Source organism: Phocoena sinus, chromosome 8 (assembly GCF_008692025.1).
Source record: "Phocoena sinus isolate mPhoSin1 chromosome 8, mPhoSin1.pri, whole genome shotgun sequence".
In the NCBI taxonomy this organism is placed as follows: domain Eukaryota; kingdom Metazoa; phylum Chordata; class Mammalia; order Artiodactyla; family Phocoenidae; genus Phocoena; species Phocoena sinus.
This window is the reverse complement of record NC_045770.1, coordinates 47,024,996-47,051,381: the sequence shown is the minus strand read 5'-3', so window position 1 is coordinate 47,051,381 and position 26,386 is coordinate 47,024,996. Positions and strand designations below refer to the sequence as shown.

The 26,386-nt window shown below is 36.2% G+C and overlaps 1 protein-coding gene across 17 annotated transcripts in view; it reads right to left on the bottom strand.

The window, feature by feature from the left end:
- The window catches only part of PICALM (phosphatidylinositol binding clathrin assembly protein), a 107,253-nt gene that overhangs the window by 66,484 nt on the left and 14,383 nt on the right, over positions 1 to 26,386 (bottom strand). For all 17 annotated transcript variants that reach the window (XM_032641681.1, XM_032641689.1, XM_032641677.1 and 14 more), the window contains exons 2-4: positions 9,194 to 9,336; positions 5,552 to 5,627; positions 2,242 to 2,344 (exon numbers count right to left, since the gene is read on the bottom strand). In XM_032641681.1, the coding sequence (XP_032497572.1) occupies positions 2,242 to 2,344; positions 5,552 to 5,627; positions 9,194 to 9,336 (322 nt within the window). The remainder of the gene's footprint in view (positions 1 to 2,241; positions 2,345 to 5,551; positions 5,628 to 9,193; positions 9,337 to 26,386) is intronic.

Genomic DNA, 26,386 nt, shown 5'->3' with positions numbered 1-26,386 from the left:
AAAGATACAGTAATCAAAACAGTATGGTACCAGCACAAAAAGACACATATAGATCAACAGAACAGGATAGAAAGCCCAGAAATAAACCCATGCACTTATGGTCAATTAATCTATGACAAAGGATGCAAGAAGATACAATGGAGAAAAGACAATCTCTTCAGTAAGTGATGCTGGGCAAACTGGACAGCTACATGGAAAGAAAGAAATTAGAACATTCTCTAACACCATATACAAAAATAAGCTCAAAATGGATTAAGCACCTAAATGTAAGACCAGATACTATAAAAACCCCTAGAAGAAAACTCAGGCAGAACACTCTTTGACATAAATTGTAGCAATATTTTTTTGGATCCATCGCCTACAGTAATGGAGATAAGAACAAAAATAAACAAATGGACCTAATTAAATTTAAAAGCTTTTGCACAGAAAAGGAAACCATAAACAAAAAAAAAATACAACCTATGGACTGGAAGAAATTATTTGCAAACAATGCTACCAACAATGGATTAATTTCCAAAGTACACAAACAGTTCATATAGCTTAACATCAAAAAAAGAAAACTCAATTGGGACTTCCCTGGTGGCTCAGTGGTTAAAAGCTGCCTGCCAATGCAGGGGACACGGCTTTGTCCCCCGGTCCTGGGAAGATCCCACATGGATGGAGCAACTAAGCCCATGCACCACAACTACTGAGCCTGCACGCCCTAGAGCCCGCACACCACAACTACTGAGCCCACACATAGCAACTACAGAAGCCTGCATGCTTGAGGGCCTGCGTGCTGCAACTATTGAAGCCTGTGTGCCTAGAGCCCATGCTCCACAACAAGAGAAGCCACCTCAATGAGAAGCCCACGCACCACAACGAAGAGTAGCCCACACTTGCCACAACTAGAGAAAACCCTTGTGTAGCAACAAAGACCCAATGCAGCCAAAAGTAAATTAATTAAATTTAAAAAATAAAATCCAAAAATGGGCAGAATAAAAAAATAATTTTTTTAAAAAAGGGCAAAAGGCCTAAATCGACATTTCTCCAAAGAAGACATACAGATGGCCAACAGGCACATGAAAAGATGCTCAATATCACTAATTATTAGAAAAATGCAAACCAAAACTACAATGAGGTATCACCTCACACCAGTCAAAATGCCCATCATTAAAGTCTACAAACAATAAATGCTGGAGAGGGTGTGGAGAAAAAGGAACCCTCCTACACTGCTGGTGGGAATGTAAACTGAAGCAGCCACTATGGAGAACAGTATGGAGGTTCCTTAAAAAATGAAAAATAGAGTTACTATATGATCCAGCAATCCTATCCTGGGCATATATTCAGACAAAACTCTAATTCAAAAAGATACATGAACCCCAATGTTCACAGCAGCACTATGTACAATAGCTAAAAGACATGGAAGCAACCTAAGTGTCCATCAAGGACAGATGAATGTATAAAGATGTGGTATGGCGCTTCCCTGGTGGCACAGTGGCTGGGGGTCCGCCTGCTGGTGCAGGGGACGCGGGTTTGTGCCCCGGTCCGGGAGGATCCCACATGCCGCGGAGCGGCTGGGCCCGTGGGCCATGGCCGCCGGGCCTGCGCGTCCGGAGCCTGTGCTCCACAGCGGGACAGGCCGCAGCAGTGAGAGGCCTGCATACCTCAAAAGAAAAAAAAAAAAAAAAACAGATGTGGCATGTATATACATATGGTGTCTCTACATGATAGAATATTACTTGGGCATAAAAAGGAATGAAGTACTGATGCATGCCACAACAAAGATGCTGTAACTTGAATACATTATGCTGAATGAAAGAAGTCAGACACAAAAGGCCACATATTGTACGATTCCACTTATACAAAATGTTCAGAACAGACAAATCCATAGAGATATAAAGTAGATTTGTCGTTGCCAGGGTCTAGAGGAAGAGGAAAATGGGAAGCAATGAAATGTTTTGGGATTAGATAGCAGTGATGCTGCACAACTTTGTAAATATACGAAAAACCACTTAATTGTACACTTCAAAAGGGTGAATTTTATGTTGTGTGAATTGTCTCAATAAAGCTGTTATAAAATTCAAAAGAACTTTGAAAATCCTAGTGCAAAAAGTATCTGATATACTTCTTCAGAGAAAAATGAAGTTCACCTTTTAAAACTGGCCTGAAATTCCATAACTCATAATCAATAATGCCTACGATTTATATTTAAAATATTAAAATACATCAGATATCAAAAAGAAAGCAAGCTTAACTCACCCTCTTTTCACTTTTGTGAAATCAAATGCAACTTGTCTGTATGAAACTGCTTTTTCATTTAGATATCTACTATACCGCCTAATAAAGGTAGACATATCATACCCTGTAAGAAAAGAAACAGAAAAGGGTTTCATAAATTATTAAAATTCCAATTAGCTTAGAAAACCAACTCATTTCATCCAATGGCCATATTGTCTTGTTATCCCACCTTCAATTTAGTGATGTAAATTAAGTGACATTAAAATCTAGTACTTAACATTTTTAAAGTCAGTTATGTCATACGTGGCTTAGAAAAATTTTCCCCCTTAGAATTTTAATAAAATAACAATTCTGTTTTACTTCTGACCAATATTCCTATCTTTTATTTATCAGAAATTGAAAAGCCTGTTTTCTTATACTACCTGATAACCTCATAACTCAAATTTAACATCCTATGGAACCACAACCCCACTCCTTAAATCATTAATCAATTTAATTATTTTCATACTTACCAATCTTTAGCTGCATATGACTTAGAACAACTATAACTTATGTGTGCCAACCTTATAAGTAGTAGAGAAAATTACTGCATAGTACAATGAAAGAAATGGCAATACGAAAGTTTAAGGCCTAACAAAAAACAATTATGTGAATGTTTTCAACTAAACTTCCAAAATGAATACCTAAATCATTCTAAGATTTTGTTTCATCACAATCATGAGATTTGAAAACTTCAGCACCATAAAATCTAATCAATATTATTAAAAAAAAAAAAACAACTTGTGTTTTAGCTATTGCCTGGCTCAGTGAGGTCTACAAATTTTTGCTTCTCATTGTAAAAGCAGGGCCATTCTATCATTCTATTTAGGTCACCTTCATCTAACACATTCAACTTTAGTTGTTGATGGTCTCTGCTACTTTAAAAAGATAATACCAAAACAAGCCAAAAAAAAAAAAAAAAAAGAAAGAAAGAAAGAAAGAAAGAAAAGTAAAGTGACTGGATTTAACATAATCACCAATTCATTTATTCAGCAAATATTTCTTGAGTGCCTACTAATTTGCCACTGGAGAAAAATCAGTAAATAGAAAAAAAAAATCACTGCCCTCAGATATTCTCGTAGCTACTAGTGCATTTTATAAGATGTTACATACTCACATTCTTCAGCTCTTTGGTTAATATTGTCCCCTCTAATCCACTCTACTCCATCCTCGATAATGGGAGAAATCTCTTTTATCCTTCAAGGCTCAATCTCTGAAACTTTCCCTGAGCTCTTTGTGCTCCCATATTATTCTTACTCCAAGTACAGCTCAAAGCTATTAGATGTACACAGTGTCTATCTCACTCACCAGACTGGAAGTTTATATTATATACACCCAGTATATATTTAAGAAAATATACCAGACTCCACCCAACAAAATACATCAGCAATCAAAACTACAAAAACACCACTGAATTATATACTTTAATTACCATTTCAGTCTTACCTTCATAATCTCTTTAGAATATGAGCTTTAAATAAAAGGCCTAAAAACTGTTCTCTACATAAAAGGAATGAAAGCCTTAAAATCTTATCACTAGAAGTGCTTAATTTCCATCTTAAGAAAGTAGAAAATCAGTAGCTAATAAGACACAAAAAACCCACTTGGACATATGCATATTTTCTGCTCTGGAGTAGTGGTCTGTATATTGCTTTCCACAGACTCTTACAGTTCAAATGAACTGAATGAGGGGGAAACCAGAAATAAAAAGATGAGCAGGCAGAGTTTTCTCCATGTTCCGGAAAACATAGCAGCTCCAGTTTCATCTGTTATATGTATCTAGCTTCTATTTAAGATTTTATTTGAGAAAGGGATTCCACTGCTTCATTTTTTTCCCCCTTAACTATTTAAGGCATTATATCTCTCATTAAAGTAAAATCAATCTTGTAACACTTGGTCCTATGTATAGATTACTGACCTTCCAGAATCTCTGGAAGACTGGGTATTCAATTCATTCTAATTAATACTTCCATCTGCCAAAAGTAAATAAGTATTGAACTGGACAGTTCCTAAACACAAACACAGTTAGTCACTAAATTCCATTGATTTTTATTGCCGCAAAAGCCACGATTCAGGCCCTCATTAACTCTCTACCAGATGACCAAAATAATGACCAGAGCAGTCTCAAGGTCTTTAAGACTTTAGACTTTATTCACTCGAATCCAACCTGCACTGTGCTATGGTGCTTTCTTTATAACACACACTCCCTCTGTCCTCCTCCCTCAACTCAAAAAAGTTTGATGGTTTCTCACTGCATTACAAAATCCCAACTATATCAAAATCTTTTGTGCATGATTTTGGCCCCAAACAGCTTCTTGAGGGCTATCTGTCACTACATGTTCTCTAATACCTCAACCTACATTCTATTCACATTCATTTGCTCTATAAATCTTAAACACCCTTTCTCTTTCACATCCACATCCATCTGTGTACCTTTGCTTAAGCCAACTTATGTTCTCATCCATCTTTCAAAGCGCAGCACACATCTCACAGATCTCTAAAGATACTTCCCAGTTGAACCTTATTGCTGAGTATTCCTTTAGTATGTCTTAGTATGGTCTTAGTATGTCCTTTGTGAGGCTCTTCCTAGAGTTAACATTCTATAATGCTAACAGCCTAGTTCTGGAACTAAGTATAACAGATCCCATTAAGACAGAATGTACATGGAGGGTGAGAATACCAGATTACAGCAATTTCCACTTACTGAATTAAAAGTAAAATAAGTAACAGGTAAGTATCAATGAACAATTCATCTGAATAACACATAATGCTTACCTTTGCTACTAAAATGTATGATATTCCCAACTACATTTCTTGGAATAAAGCATAAAATAATAAGAACAACAATGAAAGCAGATACTTACATAGTGTTTCCTATTTGCCAGGCATCATTCTAGGCACTTTACATGTATAACTAGGTTAAGCCTCATGATAATCCTACAGGGTGGGTGCTATCATTATTCCTGATTTTACAGATGCAGAGAGGTGAAGTAACTTGCTCAAGTTTATGCAGTTGGTAAGTGTTACAGATGGGATTTGAATGCAGTCCGTCCAGTTCCAGAACCCAAGCTCTCAAACTGCTACCTTATGCTACTTTTCAAAAAGCTCTGGGTGTCAAGTAGTGAAGTCCATCTTTATCTTCACATGAAAATACAGTTTTTCCTTCCCTACAACCCTCACTAAAACATGAGGTTCCTCCATAGCACATGTTCTAAAGTAAAGAGTTCAACTCTGCAGTAATCCTCAAATGGGGTCACTCTTGATTTTCTATAATGAATAAGTTGTTTTTTACCTTGCAATCCACTTTTATCCAAAAAATTGCTTAAGTTAAACAACGTGTTTCTTGAAGCCAAATACTGAATAAAACGCTGGGGAAAAAAAAAAAAAAAACAAATAATTATGTCAAATAGTACTGCCATCTAAGAAACTCTAATTTGAGAATTAGGGGAGAAAGTGGTGGTTAACACATTCCATTAATCTTATCTAGTTTAAATTTATCATCCTCAATCCCCCTAAAAACATAAAATATATTTTTCACTAGCATGCAGGAATTTATTAAAGTCTAATGCCCACAGCTACGGTATTAAAGTTAAAATAAAAGGAAACAGGCACTTTTAAACTACAAGCAGTAATTTTTGGCTTTACTATAGCATATTATGGCTATAGTTAATCATACTCAGATGGTGCCTTTATTTTACATGGATACCTGGTGACTCAAAAATTTTTATGACTTTTTTTTTAAAAAGCAAAATACCTGTAATCATACTGGAGTATAATATTACAGACATCCTCTTACCCGCTGTCCAGATTAAACACATTACCATAATCACTTCAGACGCCTTACAGAATCAAATTACAGACTATTGAAGACACACACCTTCAAAACCATTCCCTTCCCTCCCTCCCTCTTCAGAGGCAATGGCTTTTCTGAACTAGGTTTACATCATTCCCACAAATGTTTTTACAATTTTACTACATATATAAGTATCTATAAACTGTACATAATTTTGTTTTCTATTTTAAATTTACAGATATACCATACTGTACTTATTCTTTTCCAATGTGATTTTTAACAACTTCTTCCCAAGAATTATCCATTTAATACAGGTACATCTAGTTCATTCATTTTAAACAATGTGTGAGCATTTAAATGAACTACTATATCATTATGTATCCATTTCTATACGGATATTTAAATTCTTTGCAATTTCACTATTATTAACAATGCTTCACTGACATCTTTGTACTGGTCTCCCACCTGCAAACATACAAGAGTTTCTCATGATATATACTTAGGGCTGAATTGTTGGGTCGGTATGCGTATGAAAGTTCATTTTCTCAAAATACTGTCAAAACTCTCTCCAAAGTGCTTACCACAGAACACTACCTTAGCTTCCCTTTACATACAACCTCTAAAACAGCTAAAGAAACTCCTTTCGATTTCCTTTAAAAGGATTACTTTTTTGTAAATATATGCAGAGGATTATTATCAATTTTATGTACACCATCACTTCTGACTCAATCTTGTTCATCAGCGATCACCCCAAACAAACCAGGATTTTGAAAAACCATTTGTAAATCGAAGACTCCTGTTTCATCATTTATCCTAAAACAACCTGTTTAAAAAGGTGTTAAAATATCCTAAGAAAATATTACACTCTATGATTTTTTTTATAAGTTTTGATCATTCTTTTTTGTGGGGGCCTGTCCTGTGCATTATAAGATGTTTAGCACGCCAGTAGCCTCTACCTACTACATGCCAGTAGCATCCCCTCCAGTTATGAGCAATGTCCCTTGGGGATGAAAATCACTCTCTGCCCTTGTCCTATTTGAGAACCACTGTTCTATATAATTTCCAACACCATAGCATAGTGAAATCCTATGCATACTCTATCACGGACTAATAACACCTGCCAATGCAAAAACCTGAGGGTTGTACAAACTAGCACCAAAAAAAGAGCAGAGCATTGGATTTCTCTTAGCTGCTGAAGGGAAACTAGAGTTTATCTGAAAACCACTACTGAAATGCTACCTTTCTCTTTCTGTTAGTCAACTGTAAGGAATGACAGTCAACTTTCTGGTTTTTTTGCCTTTATAAAGTTTTTGCTTCTGGTATCATCACCTTATTTACCTCTGAAAGTCACCACTGATAGTGTGCCTCTTTATCCAGCACTGTAGTTGGTTATATTTGTGGCTTTTTCTTTTTAAAGAATAAACTATATATCTTTTTTAGAAAGGTAAAAAATACATACAAGCCTGAAATTCTTCTGAATAAATGATCATGATCTTAGACAAACACATTCCTGATGAAAATAGAAACTAATATCCTAGTTAAGATCAAAACGTTTCGAGTTACACGGAGGCTAGTATATCCAAATTTTTCTATTGACTCTATATACTGCTTATAATGAATGAGAAAGCAACTGAGTAACATATGTCCTAAAAATGGTCACGTCTGTTACCCAAATAATCATATTTCAGGTAACACTTCTGGAACTAATTTTTAAAACTTAAGAACTACAAATAAAATCATTCAATGTGGTACTGTAACCGTGAATAATCAGAAAACTAAATTTCCAGGAAAGAGAAGAATTAAGAAAATGATGGACCATATGATCAATTATGTAGTCATTAAAGATGATAAATAGAAAGCACACAGAACATGGAGATGCTTCTTATGCTGTGATATATAAAAAAGTTAAATATAATATTTTATATAAATTATTATTATAGCTATAAAAAAGACCAGAAAGGAACACCAAAACATGCAAACAGATCTGTTGCAATGTAAGAGTTATGGGTAAATTTCTGCTTTAATTCTAAACTCTAATGATGTTCTCTTTGGTATCTGTCAAAGATAAGAGCAGGGGCTTCCCTGGTGGCACAGTCGTTGAGAGTCCGCCTGCCGATGCAAGGGGACACAGGTTTGTGCCCCGGTCCAGGAAGATCCCACATGCCACGGAGCAGCTGGGCCCGTGGGCTATGGCCGCTGAGCCTGCGCTCCGCAACGGGAGAGGCCACAACAGTGAGGCCCGCGTACCGCAAAAAAAAAAAAAAAAAAAAAAGATAATAGCAGAGTCTCATGACTGAAAAACCCAAAATAATGAGTAAAGTGATGGATGTCAGAAAGTCATGTTTATAAATCTGATACCAATGAATAAAGTCCCTCCCCATCTCTATGGGAGCTATCTCCCAGCAACCAGTGGTCTGCATTTTTCTAAGGCACATACCAAGGTACTAGATTTATCTAGTTCCATTCAAATTTTCTTTTAACACAATTTAAAATACTCCTTTTGACACAATTTTACAAGTAAGTATGCTAGGCTGGGAAAATCACCTAAGGTAAGAACTCAAAAATTAGCTATCAGGGAAAACAAGATAATTCTCTCCAAACAGTTAATTGCAAAAGCTCATGCATCTTATTTGTTACCCTTTTTTGGGAAACAAAGGCTTTAGACACAACTCTTTGCTGAAGAAGGCGTTCTTCAGTCAGTCTCCTCAGCAAAATGCCATCTTAGTCCTTACTATCACAGCCTTGAACTAGGCAAAGAGCGTCTATAGACAACTACATCACATCAGACAGAAATCTGATTGGGCTACGATAAAAAAGTAAATGAAAATAGATGAACATACAATCTATACACAAAGGCCTGCAAAAAATCAGTGATGCTTACAGAACCTATCTCTAGGCATTAATCTTTGCTTCCTGATCCCATTACTGAAAGTGCCCTGTGCTCTGACCCATTTTCTGCTTTCTGACTTAAAGGCCATCTTTCCTCAAAGTGTAGGGTCTACAGTTATATTTCTGTATAAGCACCTTGCCCTTTTTACCTATATTATTCAGTTGCTATAGCCATTTCTGAAGTGTCAGTGAGAGAAACAAGCTGAATCAGTCAACTCCCCAGTATACTTGTTAACTAAAAATACTGCTTACCTCATTTCCATACACCATCAAATGATGAGTTGTAATGAGAGATTTGAAGACCACCACCCAACTACTGTTAGTAGTTCTTTCAAATAAACTGTCTGCCAACTGCGGGATGTTCACATTCATCTCATTTGTGCACTGAATTAAATCTGCAATAAAAAAAAAGATTAATTTACTCTGGCTTTCATTAATTTTTAATGCTAGATCTGTATACTAATAGGGTAAAGATCTAAAAAGAGTGGAGCAACGATGGACAGTTTGCAGAAGTTGTTAAAAATCTCTCAAGAGAACAAACTGAGACAGTACTTCTACCTGAGAAGTAAACAGGGCATTGATTAATATCACACAATTGATCAGTAATACCAGAAAGTAAATCAAACTCCTTTCACCCGTAAGTATTTTATTTATCTCAAAAGGAACTGTTTCAAGGCCTTGAGTAACACTTTCAGTTCTCTCACTACTCACAAACCTTTAGAGTTACAATACTAATATTATACATCCCTACATTTAAAAAAAAACTTTAAAAATTCGTACATATGGAATGAAGTTCAAACACTTTATTAATATCCCCCCCTAGAATGCTGTGTTTGCACTAATAGAAAGAGCAGATATGTGGTCTGTGAGTGGATAGGATTCTCAGTTTGTTTAAATAAAATAATTCTCATTCTTTTCTCCCTTCAGTTCTACTGAGTTAGCTCAGTTTTCATTTGATATCAACTAGTTAACACTGACAAACAGAACTGAAAATGAACTGAAAGTTTCTCAATGCAATGAATTTCCAAAGAAGTGATCCAGGAATTCTACTCGATTATTACTCTGAACAGTTAAAACAATGTAAGTTCTAATTTTATATTTTAAAATATAAATAATTGGAAAGCATTACCATAAAATCATCTAATACACAATTGTTTTAGCACCAAAACTGAAAAAAAAAGTTAATATACCTCAGAGTTTCACCTCCAATCTGCTTCAGAGATATTACTGGCAAATTCAATGAAGAAAATACAAAATATGGTCCAATTTAGAGACTTAATGAAGAGGAAGACAAAGAAATGAGTTGTTTTATTTTTAAAGTATGCATAAAACAAAGTGTATAAATACCTCCGTTATAACTAACATAAAGGGGAAAAAATTAGTTATCTGTGCCTCATCAGCAGTTTTGTCCACTTTTAACCTTTAGTACCTAATGATTAAATATGAATTCAAGCGACCTAACTTGGCCGTGATTGCTAGTAAGAAACATCAATATTAACTATGACCGTTTATCTGCTTATAATCTTTCAAAAATGTTTGTTCTAACAGGTCTAACTACTATACAAAGTAACATTTGATAAGCAAATGCATTTTAGAGAAGCAGTTACCCTGGCCCACAATGCCTGAAGAACAAAGCACAAAACAAACAGAATGCCCATGGAACAGGAGGAGAACGACACAAGGTTTTCACAATTGAGACTACCTGCAACAAAAATTAAATAGTACATTCAACTTGGTTTGTATGGCTCAGCTTCTGATATTTCACTTCTGGTATTTTATAATTTGACCTCTGCCTTCTCTGAAACTTCTTGAATAGTACTTTATACCTGTCCTATGGTACTGAATATACTGTACTTGCCTTATTCCCGAAGACAAATTTTCTGTCTCTCTCAAAATATAATTTACTGGGGGCAAGGCCTATCCATGTCTTGCTCATTCTGAATCCTTTAAAACTTGATAAGCTATTCAGTTCTGAAATATAACAGTTACTTTCTCACAATGACATCAATAGTCATTTTACTCCTCAGAATCTTATTTTAGTTTCCAAAATTGAATCTGTCACAAAATTTCTTGTCGCAATACTTGCCCAAAGGTGCTCCTACCTGTGTGTGTGTGTTTATAAACACTCCCTAGAGCCAATAAGTAACCAAGTCTCTTAAACCTCTAGCAATCCCACCTTCTCCTCTCCATCCCGTTATCACTGCCAAAGCCAGAGTTCAGATCCTATTTTTCCTTAACTAGAGGTCACCACTTCCGGGAGCATTCAGAAATTGGGGAGTGATTATCACGCTCTCTGAGTTTTACTGGCACTTAATGTCAAGGATGAGGGAGACTGTCATGCAATGCACAATTAACGCTCCACAATTAAAAATTACCCCACCCAAAACTGTCCCCACTGAGAAAATGCTGGACTGACTGGTCTCTTCACTTCTAACGATACCTAATTTGGGGTCTTACCACGCCACACTTCCAAACATTCTCTAAACTGGCCATAACCTGACCTATAACACAACACTGACTGTCACTGCCTAACCTCAATGATGTCCCAACTGCTTACAGGATTGGCATACATTTCATCTTTGTCCATATCCTCCTTCTTGAACCTTAGCTTCCAACACAGAACCACCTTCCAGCGTTCTGTAATGTACCTTTTGCTGTTACACAACCGAATCCTTCCATTCTTGTTCATTCTTCAAAATGACTGACGTCTTTTCCTTTGTGAAATCTTCTCCTCTACAGACTAAGGTACCCACCAAACAGACACTAAAGCTGGTACATAATTCTACATTTTCATTATTTACTTCCACATCATTCTCTTCTTCTACAATGAGAGATTTTAAAAGGAACCTGTAAACACTTTTGTTAGTAATTTCCATACTCTTAATCAGGGAGGTAAGTAAACTGCTAGATTAATCAGATAGAGCCTGATCCTAAATGAAGCCAAAAGTATAGATTTCAGTTTCAACAACTACAGTATTTTATATATTAGAATATATATATTCTATCTATGCTATGTTCCCTTTGTGATCAGCTCTCCTCTCTGCAGCGCTTTGCTTCAGTTACACTAATGTCTCCTTTGCAATGCCTCCTATGAGTCAAGTACCCTTACCTCAGGAGCTCAGTACTTCTGTTCCTTCTGCCTAGAATACTCTTCTCCCAGATATCCACACTTCTCTTACTCCCTGGCTTTATTACTATAGATCTTTGCTCAAATGCCATCCATCAGAAGAACATCTCTCAATATTTATAAAAAGTAATAAAGCCTTAAGGGCACTCCTCTACCTCCATAACCTCACTATACCCTCACTATATAAAGCACTTACTCTGCTTTATTTCTCTCCAAAGCACTTATCATCACCTAACTCATTTTAATTTGTTTAATGTCTTTCTCTCCCAATTAAAGTATAAGTTCCATGTAGGTAGGGCTCTATTATGTTCTCTGCTGTATCCCCAAAGGCCCAGAATAGTGCAACACATACAGTGGTCACCCATACTTTTTGAATAAATACACTTATTTTAGTATGCACAAGGACAGTCGTAACAGGACCAACCAAAATGGTATTTTTTACGTAGACTAAACCAACAATCCACAACTCTCTGCACAACCTGCTGTTCCCAAAAAGTTGAAAAACAATCCTGAGCCCATCACATGTGAAAATTTTCAATTTCAATTTAAAGGGGATCTAACAAATAATGGTTTATCGTAATGCTATGAAAACTATATAGTACGCTTTAGAAATGACCACATAAAAACTGAAGGAAAACTCCAGAAACTAAAATGTAACACTTCACATAAAACAGGAAAAATGAGATGAGTTCATGCATGAATTCAGAGTAGACCAAAAGCAAAACCAAAGTATACAAACATTACTGGGAGAAAAAATACTGCACAGGTTATACAAACTCTGCAGAACACACTTCCCCATAGTACTTTAACACAACCAGTCATTTTCTCCAGGGGTAATTTTTCCTCTGAACAATGTTTCTACTATAGTAGTAACCTGAAAATGCTTTTAAATCTGAGCTCCAACAACTCAGGAAGGAAGATGTTTTCCCCACCTCTGACTAACCAAAATCAAATAGTTTCAAACAAAAGTCAAGCACATCATGGGAATCTTGATAGCTACTGCTTTTCTCATTCTCAATCCAGATTTCATTTCTTAAAAAGCACAAACTTGGTATTAAACCTCCTTTACCAATCAAAAGGCTTCCAAACTAGAAACTCATTTTTTTTAGCTATTTACCTTAAGAATATTAAAAACTGTAAAACCTTCTTTAATATTACATTAGTAACAAATCCTAAACCCTACACTCAAAAAGTAACTACTATATGGCATATAGATTCTCTGCTTTAGGTAGGTGAGAATTCATGAGGATTTCTAGTATTTAAGGGCAGGGAGAAAACAGGCCCACTATGGAAATGAAGAGCATTTTTCCATACAGAGACAGCAGAAGGAACCAATCCCTACTATATTAAAAAAATATTCTCACTTTTATTATTTAATATGCCTCTCCAACAAACAAGGTCTGGGGTAGATAAAATAAATGTTAATTGTATTAACACAGGTTAGGTGCTTACCCATAGGTAAGGTCACAGGAGCTCACTACTAAATATAACAGATTTATTAATAGAATTAAATTTTTGTAAAAGATAAGGGTGCTTGGAAACATATACGAAGTGAATACCCAACCAGCCAATTTAATGCAAGTTCTACATTTCTAGCTAACTAAAACAAAAAAACAGAAAGAAAAGCAGTGAAATGCAAAAAACAAATTTTGTATTCAAGGGAAAATGTTCAGCAAAGTACAAAACTTCGGAAGTAACTAGTTACCAGATTGTTTCATTAATCTTACAGCCGTATTCATAGAACGTGCCACACGTCTGTATAGACCTCCCCAGGCAAAGTTCACCAACTTTAGAAACTTCCAGGACTTGGGGCTGACTTCCACAGCAAGTCAGGCAATCCAGCCAGTGGCATGCACCATTAGCAGAATGTAGAGGCCTCAAGTTCCCATCTAAACAGGCACTCTCTAGGCTATATCAAAACTATGCTGACACCCAGGTAGATTTTCTAATAAATGAGCTTGCCTAAAACTCGTCTTTAAAATATAAAAAATTTTTATATATATATATAAAATCATTTAGCCACATATCATTGTCTCTTTCAAAAGGGTCACTTCGAAAGATACTCTTTTTGCAACTGCTTTCATAAGTGATTTTAGTAACATAAGACTGATTTCGTCAACCATCCAGAAAACTGGAGACACTCAGTTTGGAAAGCCAATTAAGTGGTTCATCAAACGTTCCTTCACTGATCAGATCTCTGAAATTTTTCCTGGGTAGGAGTACAAATAAAAGGAAAAAATATTCACCAAATATCCAGTAACTAGAGGATAAAGAAAACAGTTTCTGAACTTTTGCTATAAAGTATTGGCACAATTTTTTTCACTTAGCAAAAGTGTGAAAGTATTTAGAAAACATGCAAGCTGAAATCAGACCTCAGCCAAAAGATGTCTGGGAAACAAAATGAACAGTCTTACACCTTACTCCATTCAATTTTTTGTGTAAGGGGTCACAAAACATGGTCCAAATTAAGATGTAACTGTTACAATTTTATCTTTAAAGTTTGTGGGATCCTCTGTGAGAAACATGTTACACTTTAACATAACTTCCATTAGAATTCACTCAAAAATACAGTCTTCACAGACTGATTTATACCTTAAGGAATAAATCTAACCAACATTTTAGTTGGATGTTAAAATTAAAACTAGGGAAAGACACAAAATACAGAATGCTCAGTACAAGTAATAAGGATTGAATTAATTTGAAAAGAGGAGAGAAAGGAGCATCCAAAGTACTAAAAAGAAATGACAAAGGTATCTAAAAGGCTTTGATAAAAGTACTATGATGCTAGGATACCTAAATCGCAATGTGGGTGGGCACGTCCAATAATGGAGCAATAGCTCATTAAATGGCAGCAGTCTTGACAGTGAAATACTATGAGGCCAACAAATACATGGCAAGAAAAGCTGAGTGGGGAAAACGCTCACAGTATATTATATCAAAACCACGTTAAAGGGACTTCCCTGGTGGCACAGTGGTTAAGAATCCGCCTGCCAATGCAGGGGACACAGGTTCGAGCCCTGGCCCAGGAAGATCCCACATGCCGCAGATCAACTAAGTCCGCGTGCCACAACTACTGACGACCCCGCGCCTAGAGCCTGTGCTCTGCAACAAGAGAAGCCACCGCAAGGAGAAGCCCGCACTCCGCAACAAAGTGTAGCCACAACTTGCCACAACTAGAGAAAGTCCGTGCACAGTAACAAAGACCCAACGTGGCCAAAAATAAATAAATAGATTTATTTTTTAAAAAAATGTTAAAGAACAATGCAGAGTAAGATTCCATTTTTTAAAATCATAGATATACTATATTTTCTGATACATAGTGTAATTGCCCAAATATGGGATGATGCAAAAAGAACTGAACACTGTCAAAATTACTCAGCAATTAAGTTATATATGAACATGTAGTTAAAACCAATATGTAACAGAACTATATCACTGTTATTTCCATAATTTCACAAATTTCAGTAAGCACCTCTTATGTCACACAGCCAACACCAATCCTGTACTGTAATTCATTCCAGACCCTTTGGAGCATATTATGATCGATGGTTGAAAGGACAGCACTGACATGTCCCTTTATTTCCTCAAGAATATGAGGAAGAGGTGGTAAGTACAAGCGTTGCATGGTGTAACAGCTGGAAATTCGGCAGCCACTCTTGCAGAGGTAGGCCAATATTTTGAATACAAGCTCAATCTCTCACCATGGTAGGTGAGTCTTGAGGAATCTCCAGAACCCATAAAGAAAGTAAGGCAAACTCCCATCTTACTAAAAAGAAACAAGTTGCAGCTGTAGGAAAAATCAATCTGTTAGCACAACCAGATATGCTATTTCTGTCACCGTGTTTTCTGCAAAATGAATGGACTAAGAATTCACACGTGAAAACTAAGAAATGTAAAGATAACTCTACAATTTGATAATCATATATTAGTATAGTTATATTAATAGTATGATAGTATAGTTATTTTTAACCTGGTTATTGAGCGGTAAGTTTTTCTTTAACTGTTTTTTTTTTTAATCACCATGTAAAAGGAGAGGTTTTTTTCCCCCTTAGAAACTATTCAACAGAAAAGCTGCTATAAATCTTCACAAATTCTCTCATTACCTGGTTTTCTGTTTATTTTAAACAAAGTTTTTTTGAAGAAGATATTAACCTGAAAACACCTCCATCAGTGCTAATCTCAGGTGCTTATGGAGACCACCAAAAGAAATCAATTTTTTTAGTAAGAGGAATTAAAAACAACAGATTTAGGAAGTGTTCAGTGCCTTCAGAACACTTTAAAAACCAACAGAAGAGAAAGGATTGACCTCCTTTACATCTGTAGCAGAAGAAAGAAGTAGAACTAAAAAGGGAATTCCTAAAAGAAAGAATTCAGATGGAACTAGGTAAACAAAGCCAACCCTAAGATACTCTACATTAATATTTCACTGAAATTTAGCTCTTATGTCACAGACTAACACAAGTCAAGTTTGCTGAGTCGTCCATACTTTAATTTTAAAAGTTCAAAATAAATTGTTTGTTAATGGAATCATCACGTAGTTGCTGTAAAATTTTAATCACACACCAAGCATCTTCTTCAAATCAGCTCAACCTGTCTCTTAAAATTATCTATTATTATTTATTCATCGCAATCTGTCATACATAAAAGCCTTACAACAAGAGCAGAAGAAAGTTTAAGTCATGAAAGTGCTACACAGAGAAACATATACTCCTGGAATACTCTCAGAATTCACTGCCACTACCTTCTTTCTCAAGTGAAACGGTCGTTTTCCACCCCACCCCCACCCCGCCACTATCAAAATGTTTTAGCCTACTATATAAAAGCATTCTTAATATGAAAAAGTCTGAAAACCTAAAGCTTTCTCCATGGTGTTGTGGTGTATTCTGCATTCCTACCACTAGATGGGAGACTGCACAGAGAAACAACAGGACTGGCAAGGACAAGGGTTCAAGCTTACCTATAAACAGACCCCTTAATTTTGAGACTGCTTAGGATTCCACGTAATTTCCAAACCTAGACAAGTTTAGTCCCAACCCAGATTCCAAATAAGATCTTAGAGGTGAGGAGAATCACATTTTGGTAAGCACTACCTCAGAGGTAACTATTACTTCTGTATTAATGTTTAATTTGCCAGATAATGTAAGGTAACAATAAAAAGTTACTTAATAGAATAAAAACACATCACTTAATATAAGAATAAAAAAATTTATTTAAACAAAATAAAAACATTACAGTGTTCCAACTTAAAATCACATGTCTATGGTACAAGCACAAGGCATTCTCCTTCCCTTCTTTGAAGATCTGAAGTTTCAGAATTACAATCCCACCTGTAGAAAAGAAAACAAAGTACAGATTGAGTAATTTAAGAGTAAATGCCAAAATTACAAATTCTCTTTGTACTACATTCTAGGAACTTAATAATAGTTCATCAGCCCAGTTAAGGAGATATAACCAGGATTCTCAAAAACAATCGAACACTGGATCAGAAACACACAAAACCTGATTTCCTAAGCAAAATAAAAGGTCAACTAACAATACATTACAAGTTCTGTACTCACCTCCACCAACGCTGTAAACCAGAACAGTCCAGGGCTGCAGAAAATATGGAACGAATTCTTTTCATTCCACTGAGCCCAGGAAAAAGGAACCAAAGCTTGAGAGATTCTATGAGTGCAGATCAGAGTTCTCTAAAGGAGAAAAAAAATTATGTGGAGAGGTTCAAAGAACTGGGACTAAGTCTGTAGGAAAGTATGTCATTAGTAAGAGGCGATCAGTGCCCTGATTTTCCTGGAACAGTCCTGGTTTACACCTGTTGTCCCAGTGTTCCATTCAGATAGCATATACTTCAGATAGCATATACTTTCACTCTTGAAAGTGACCCAGTTTGGAATATAAACCATATGTCACTCTAGTTATAAGTGACCTAATAAAAGTCTACATGTAGCTAAGGAATTAATAGACAATCACCATCTACTCCTAGTATATTTTGCATTTTTCTTTCTCTGAGGGCTATACCATTCTATTTTGTCCTCTCATCCCCAACAAAAACCTCTAGGCAAATGATTCTCAAATTTCTTCTCTGGGGAATTGGAAATACTAGAAATTTTCACCTCTATGTCCAAAAATATCTTTTGCTTAAAAAACAGGAACATAATCTTAACTGTAACCTGACTGTCCCACCATTTTTGTTTTTTTTTTGTTTTTTTTTTTTTTTTTGTTGTTGTTTTTGGGTTTTTTTTGCACGGTATACGGGCCTCGCACCACTGCGGCCTCTCCTGCTGTGGAGCACAGGCTCCGGACGCGCAGGCCCAGCGGCCATGGCTCACGGGGCCCAGCCGCTCCGTGGCATGCGGGATCCTCCCCGACCGGGGCACGAACCCGCGTCCCCTGCATCGGCAGGCGAACTCTCAACCACTGCGCCACCAGGGAAGCCCACCATTTTTGTTTTAAGTGATCAAGATTCATTCTTTGCTTTTTTAAAATAAATTCAGGAATCTTTTGTTTCATCTTCCACAACGTGTGGCATGATTCCTTGTACATGTGTTGATATGATGGTATAAATACTTGTAGAGTTATAGTGAAACAAAAGTCCATTTCTCCACTCTAAGATCCAGAGGGAAGAGAGAATAAGAGACAAAAAGTCCTCCCCATAGCTAGGTTAATGTTATTCAGTAACAGCCAACCCCACGTCTAAAAAGTAGGAATCCCAAAGAATTTTAATGGCTTCTCTTAAGAATTTAAATCTGCCTAGACAGAGGGAATAACAAATTGCAGTTAGCCTCTGTGCCAAAGTCTACTCACCCAGAAAACACAAATTTCATGTCCCCAATGCAATTAGAACAATAGAATCTTTATATTCCATCTTCCCACAACTCTGCAAACTTCAGTACAAACAAACAGAAATCCCATTTCTTCTACAACACTCACTGCATACTATAATATGCCAAATAGTCTGACGAGTTAGAAATACACAATAGTGGACAAAGTTCCTGCCATCATGAAGCTTATATACTAGTGGGAGAGACAATCAATAAACAAATGAACAAAAACATGTCAGATGGTGAGATGTGCTAAGGATTTGTTAGCCCTTAAGAAGAATGGGGCAGGTGCTTGGGGGAGGCTGCTATTTATACATGATAATCAGGAGTCTTGCATAAACAGACTTCTAAAAATTAACAGCAACAATGGTAGGGTGTCACCAGTGGCTTGGAGGCTTATGGAACTGACCACCATGATTAATTACCATCTTCCACATAGTAGGGAAGTACAGAGGCATTCCATTCATTCTACATCACCTATGTGTGCTTACCAAACCAAAGTTATGCTGAACAGCAATCTTGTTGATTCTGCAAAGCCTCTACTTTTATGTAGTTAAGTAGAGACAGTGGAAATCTCATTTATTCACACATTTCACAATTAAATCAAAGCAATACGTTCACCTTCAGTGAGTCAAAATGGTACCAGCCATCTACTACAGTTCATGAAGTAGGCATCAAGAGACCCCTCAAAGCTAGTGGGTAACAAAGTGAATGCCATTTCTGAAAACCTTTTTTCAAACTGATGTAAACAGTAATGACAGGTATAACCAAAAATAGTAAGCACCAAACAATAACCCACCTACATGGCTTTAAATTTTGAAATAATGCTAAGTGAAAAATGTGAGTAATCAATATATTATTAACAACTCCCAATAAACTAAAGCCAAAGTATTTTTCCTAGTAAGTTTAAACTTGAGCCTTTAAGTTTCTACAGGAAAAAATAATCACTCGGAGTATTTCAGCCAAAAGATCTCCATTCTCACACATTTCGTAACTATACAACTGTTCTTATAAAATTCACTATAACCCATGTTTGCCTATTTCTCAGCATAAAAGAAAAAAAGCTGAAAATTTCATGACAAATGACTTTCTTGAAAGGCGTAATAGCTTCTGAGATAAAAATCTGCTTTATAAGATGTCAAAATTGAAGATATTACTTTTTTTAACTTAAAAATTCCATGTAAATTATGCAATAATATTAAAGAAAAAAACACCAGTTTGAATCTAAAAATCCAAGCTTTGGCCATTAAAAATTGTTTGTTGATCTGAAACCAACACTTTTTCAGAACTATGCAGGAGAATAGGGAAGGAATTTGGTACATTTATTTAAATTCTAAAATAAAGTTATTTGAGCTGTTTAAAAGTCATCAACTGATTAGCTCTTCTATTAAAAGTTGACAGGATCACAACTTATTCTACACAGTTACGGATTTATTTCCCCTAAATATAGGCTTTAAGTATTTCTCAAAACAAGACATTTTGATAAACAGATCTCTGCTGCTAGAGAATTTGGAAACAATTAATTTAACACAACATATATTGTACATAGTACTTACAGTGGGTTTTAATTTAGTTCTGCTTTTATGTACCAACTTCAATAACGCTAATAATAAAAGACTAAGAAAAACAGTTGATTCTTTCATGTAAGTATCTATATTTAAGTAGATAGATAATATCACATATATTTTCAAAATCCACATTCTGTCTGTGGATGGATATCTGAAGAGTTCCTCAAATTTGAAAGAATGTTATCTTTCACTTGATTTGTTATGGTAAGGTAACACAAATCTTAAATGGTCCAGACAAGTAGCAGGGAAAATTTAACCACCTTTCTCCCTTCAATTTACAATACCACCCTTTCACCAATTTCCCTTTTGCTGCAGTGACAAAGGCTCCCCAAGTAGCCCTCTACCCAACTAAAATGCTACTACTTTGAAGACTACTATTTTTAGGCTATGATCCTTGCCTAAAGACAATTTTTCCCACTGAAGGTGGGGGGGGGGGGTGGATGGTTCAGGCGGTAATGCGAGCGATGGGGAGCGGCAGATGAAGCTTTGCTTGCTCTTCCACCACTCACCTCCTGCTGTGCCGCCCGCGTCCTGCTAGGCCGGGAGGACCCTGCTAAATTGGATACCTTCCAGAATGACTGGGATTGGCCAGTGAGGAGAAGGCACGTCTGTTTTTAGTTCTTTCTATTCCTTTAAAGTTCATTTCTCCCTATTAGAGCTCTTCTCTGACTCCACTTATTTGACAGTCTATCCTAAGTGCTATTCATTTCCAAAATGCATCGAACAGTAATGATGGGGATGCTAATTCCACCAACCAGTAAAATTCTGCTCTAGGCTCTCCTTCCAACACTCCCAGGCATGGCTGAATCCACTTCCATGTGCTAGGACTGTACTGTAACAGGATGAAGTGACATCAGAATAACCAAAGGATCCAGAACCAAATTCTAGATTCACTATTTTACCATTATGACTTCAAGCATGTTAATTAGCCACTCAGTTTCAATTTCACCATTTTAAAAACAGGGATAGGAGTAATTAATTTTCACAACAATATAAACTGTAAGACAACATATTTAGAGTACTTTACAAGCTTTAAAGCACGATTAAATATTAGATATCATTCATTTTACTTAGTATCATATTTTACTGGTGAGTTTTCCCTCGTTTTAGTAGACTATATTCCTCTATCACTTTTCCAATACAGTACTGTGAAACCACCTCAAACTCAAGGACATCTGCAAAACCTTCTTCAGAATGTTTATAAAGCCCAACTTCTTCCACTGAGAAGTGTTAACCAGTTACTTGCACTGGATTGTAAGAGGGGCAAAATCTTTATACATAGGGATTTCTTCATACTTTATAACAAAGTTCTTTCACATCCTTAGTCTTTTGATTTTGTATTACAATAGCCTTGTGACAAGGCAAGGGATGCTTTGTTATTTCCATTGTAAAGATTTAAATACTTGCTTACCTTGCCTACCTAAAGTAACACAAACTAGTAGCTGTGCTGGAATTAGAGTCTTTAAGAGTATTTTCCACTAGAGGAATGGATGAAGATATATATATATTTTCCTCTCAATTCTCTCTCTCTTCATTTCACATGGTTTGTGTTTTGTCTTCACCTTCTCTAATTATTCTAAAATTCACACATTTCTTTTTAGCCCTCACAAATCTAATAACTAGTACAGACAGTAACCACCTCTTAACTAGTATAGTGTATTCTGCTCATTAGCATCCTCGTTTTCATTCTGACTACAATAAACTGAAGTTGACAGGGTGTAAGGAAGGAACCATATCATTCAACTAAAGTTCACAAGGAATGGGTTTAAAGAGTTTTGGCATCCCCATCTCCAAGTGACTCAGAAACTGCAAGCCTTAATTTATAAGCAAGGTTTAAAAAGCCAAGAATATTACAAAACAAAGTCAACTCACCAGATTTTAAGTGAGTAGGGCTTACATGATTTTACATGAGAGGAACACATAAGGCAGTTTCCCAGTCATCTGCCAGAGATGTTATCATTCCCAATTCTAAGTAATAGGAGAAGAGGTAAACTATGTTTAAAAGGGCCTCAAAAACTACCATACCTTCTGGTTGGTCACTGGCTAAGTTAGGAAAACCTAACTCTGATGAAGAAAGTCAAAGAAAAGGCACTTCTAGGTTAAGTCTACAAGCCCAAGGACAGGAAGCAGCTTAAGCTTGTCTTAAAAAGTTTTCCAGCTCCAGATCGGAAGAAACAGTTTTCTCCCAGCAGTTAAGCAAGAAAGTGTCTCAGCCTCCTCAGCTGCTTTATAAATATCAGTAGCTTTCTAACTTAGCTGCCAGTTGTAACTCTGTAACTGATTTCTTTTCTGTAACTGATTTTTAAGTCAGTACTTATGGTTGTTGTTTACTGCCACTCAGCTATGTTTATGCAGTGTTTCTGGGATGTGCTACAGAAATCACCTGCAAATAATGCCTTGGTCCACTCTAGGTTGCCAATTCAAAACATTTTGCAAGAACATGAAGAACAAAAATAAAGGAGGGTTGGGCTTCCCTGGTGGCGCACTGTTTGAGAGTCCGCCTGCCAATGCAGGGGACATGGGTTCGTGCCCCAGTCTGGGAAGATCCCACATGCCGCGGAGTGGCTGGGCCCGTTAGCCATGGCGGCTGAGCCTGCGCATCCAGAGCCTGTGCTCTGCATTAGGAGAGGCCACAACAGCGAGAGGCCCGTGTACCGCAAAAATAAATACATAAATAAATAAAAAATAAAGGAGGGTTTATACCATACCATGTCTAAAATCTCATACTGAATTAATACCTAACACAAATTCCAAACCTGATAACTAATACACAATTACATAGTTCTGTGAAAAGTTACAAAAGTTAATGCTGAGAAAATAAAAATAAAAAAGGAAATACTGCCTGCTAAACCTTAACTTCTCAGTCATTGAAAAGCTGGTGTTACTTCTAAAAAGAAATGTACAAATGGAATAAGGATAATGTGGTTATATCTTCCAGATCTGAAAACTGAAGACAACGTGATCATGTAAAGAACAAACCAGATCTTGCCTCCTTGAGTTTCACACCAAGAGATCAAACGCAGCTATCCTGTAACCCTCTTGGATACGCAGTTCTTAAAAACAAATTCACTGTAGAGCAATCCATTCAGTTTCGTATTTATACCAATTAATCTTCACACTGGCCTTATAAATCAAAACTAGACCCATTTCCCCACAACATCTCATCTGAAATAAAGCTAGTAACTGCAATTAGTGAGATGTTTTGTTTTCTACTCACTCAATATAAATGCTACACATTTCCAAAATCTTGCCCCTCCCTCCCCAAAAATGCTACCTGAAGACAAACTTAGCAGTTAAAAAAGATACCAACAAATATTAAAACAAGTTTCCTAGGTATAATTCATATTGTATACAACTAAAGATTATTCTAAATGATATCAATAAGTTACTTACTTAAAGTTACAAAAGGTAAAAAGACTGCCAAAAAGAAAGACAGCTCACACTGTATTTGACAAGTTAACTCAAAACTAACTACACATACATGTACCTGCAAGTAAAACTTTTTTTTTTGGCTGCGCTGCACGGCTTGTGGGATTTTAGCTCCCTGACTGAACCCGGGCCCTCACCAGTGAGAGCGTGGAGTCCTAAACCTGGACCGCCAGGGAATTCCCTGATCTTCTCTTAGTGGTGGCCCTAAGAACACAAAAGGTTGCAGGCCAAAAAAGAGTAGGCAGCTATACTCGGAAAAACGGATGCAGTGTTGGTCTATTACAAGTTCCAGCATTAATAAGTAGACATATGCAACCCCCATCCACAATATATATCCATAGTATACATATACTTCAAGAAACAGTCTCCCCAACAAATAATCTTTGAAACAAAAATAACGCTTAATTTCTATGGTTCTATGAGATTAAAATAAGTGATAAAAATAAGGTATAAGGCATTAATTCACAAATTCATCACTTAACCAAATAATTTTAAATTACTGTGCAAATGAACACAAGGGGATGGATTAGTGATGCTCCATTATATACAGTCAACTGATCTCCCATCCAACAGCCAACAAAAGCAAGATAATCACCAGTGTACATCATTTAGTCTGTGGCAGTAGTTAAGGGACACCACCATCACCGCTTTTCAGGTATCAAATTCATAATCCTAGCATGAACACTATGAACTTATCAGGTGAACCAACTAGCTAAAGACCAAGATCATATCTGAATATTTGCAATAAAGATTCTGTCCAGGAAATTCACATTTAAAAAATAAAACAAAAAACTGTTGACTAAATAGTTCATTAACCAGCCCAGTATATTAAGTCCATTATCTTCATCAAAGATTTATTAAATATTTACTAAGATATTATTATGCACCAGGCATTCATTATATTCTGGGTATTGGGGATACCAAGACAAAGCAGAGTCCCTGTTTTCAGGAGAAATAAACAGGCTCAAGATGCTCTGAGTTTAAAAAAAAAAAAAAGAAAGAAAAAGAAGACGACGAAAAAGAAAACAGAAAAAAGAAAATGCCTCTGCAGAGGGATAGAGGAGCAATTTGATTACAACTGCTACTGAAGGCTTGACAGATATGGCTCATCTGACCAACCAGGGAAGGGGGAAGAGGGGAGAAGGGTCCTGTTCTCCCTCACCAAATAAGGGCAGCCAACTCAAACATAAGTGCCCCAAGGGGGCAAACATGAAAGGAAGATAAACATCCTATGGTCAACCTGGCTGACTTAAGTGAAAAATTCAGAAAAGAAAGCATTTGAAACATGGTTGGAAAGGCTAATAGGAAGTATTTTATTATCAAGTATGTTAATATTTTACATAATTCACATATTTTTAATAAGATAGAAGAAAATTCATTTTGTTGGCCATTTTCTCCTAAAACAAAGTCACAGAAAACAATGCTACCCCTCCCTCCCAATGACAGTAAAATATTTAAAATTGTTTTTCAAGGAAAGATGATATATTGGTAGGTGAGCTACTCTAATTAATGGAGAATGAAGCAAAAGCTCATAAAGAAACCATCCTTAATCTTAGTTTCCAAAGCACCAAGCCAAGAACAAAAAAGCTAAAGGGGCACAAATACAGCATCACAGAACAACAGAGCTGGGAGGCAATTTAGAAAATAAGCAATTTAAGTGAGTAAGGGATTTTCCTAAGGTCATATGGAGCTGGGGCCAGCACACCACATTCCAGTTCAGGCTTATTCCTCTAAAAGCATAAGAAGTATAAGAAGTTGCTGTTTCCAAATGTAATCTTACATATTTACAGAAATTATATTTCTCAAAGAAAGGCTTTCTCCTAACTATATCCCATTCCTTAAAAGTTCTCTGTGAGCTAAGAGATTCCCCAGATTGCCTGACTTCCACTCAAGGTTCTTCATTGCCATTTAAGTGCTAAATTTATTCTCTATTTCCTTTTATTAATAATGTTTCCTTTATGTAGCTGTATAATAGAGCTAATAAGACTACATATTCAATAGGTTTTTTTATGAAGATTAACTGTGTTCATGCATGTCAAGTGCTTAAGACAGAAAGGATTCTTTAAATCTGAGCTATTATCCCCACCATGCAGGTTGTGTCCTTAAAAAAAAACTGATCTGATCAGATTTTGTGCAACACTGAAGACTGAGTTTCCTTAAACTTTAATAAAATCTCTATCTTCAGATCAAAATTAGGAATATATTATTACTGTTTAGAAGACTTCTTCAATAATTCATTCCTGTGCAATCTATATACTCAGAAATCCCCAAAGCCTTAGATATTGCCACTATTAATACAGTCTATAACCAAGTTAATATGAGATATAAAATCTCATTCTCAGCTTCAAGATCAGCAAAACTTCTTGCCTTCCCTATTTTAACACTGGCAGCAGAAAACATAGTGCGCAACTTTGAAAATCAGCTCTAACTATGGTTCAACTTTACCTACAGCAGCCAAAAGCTACCAGGAGATGAGATATATCTGAAGGTCATATTATTAAAA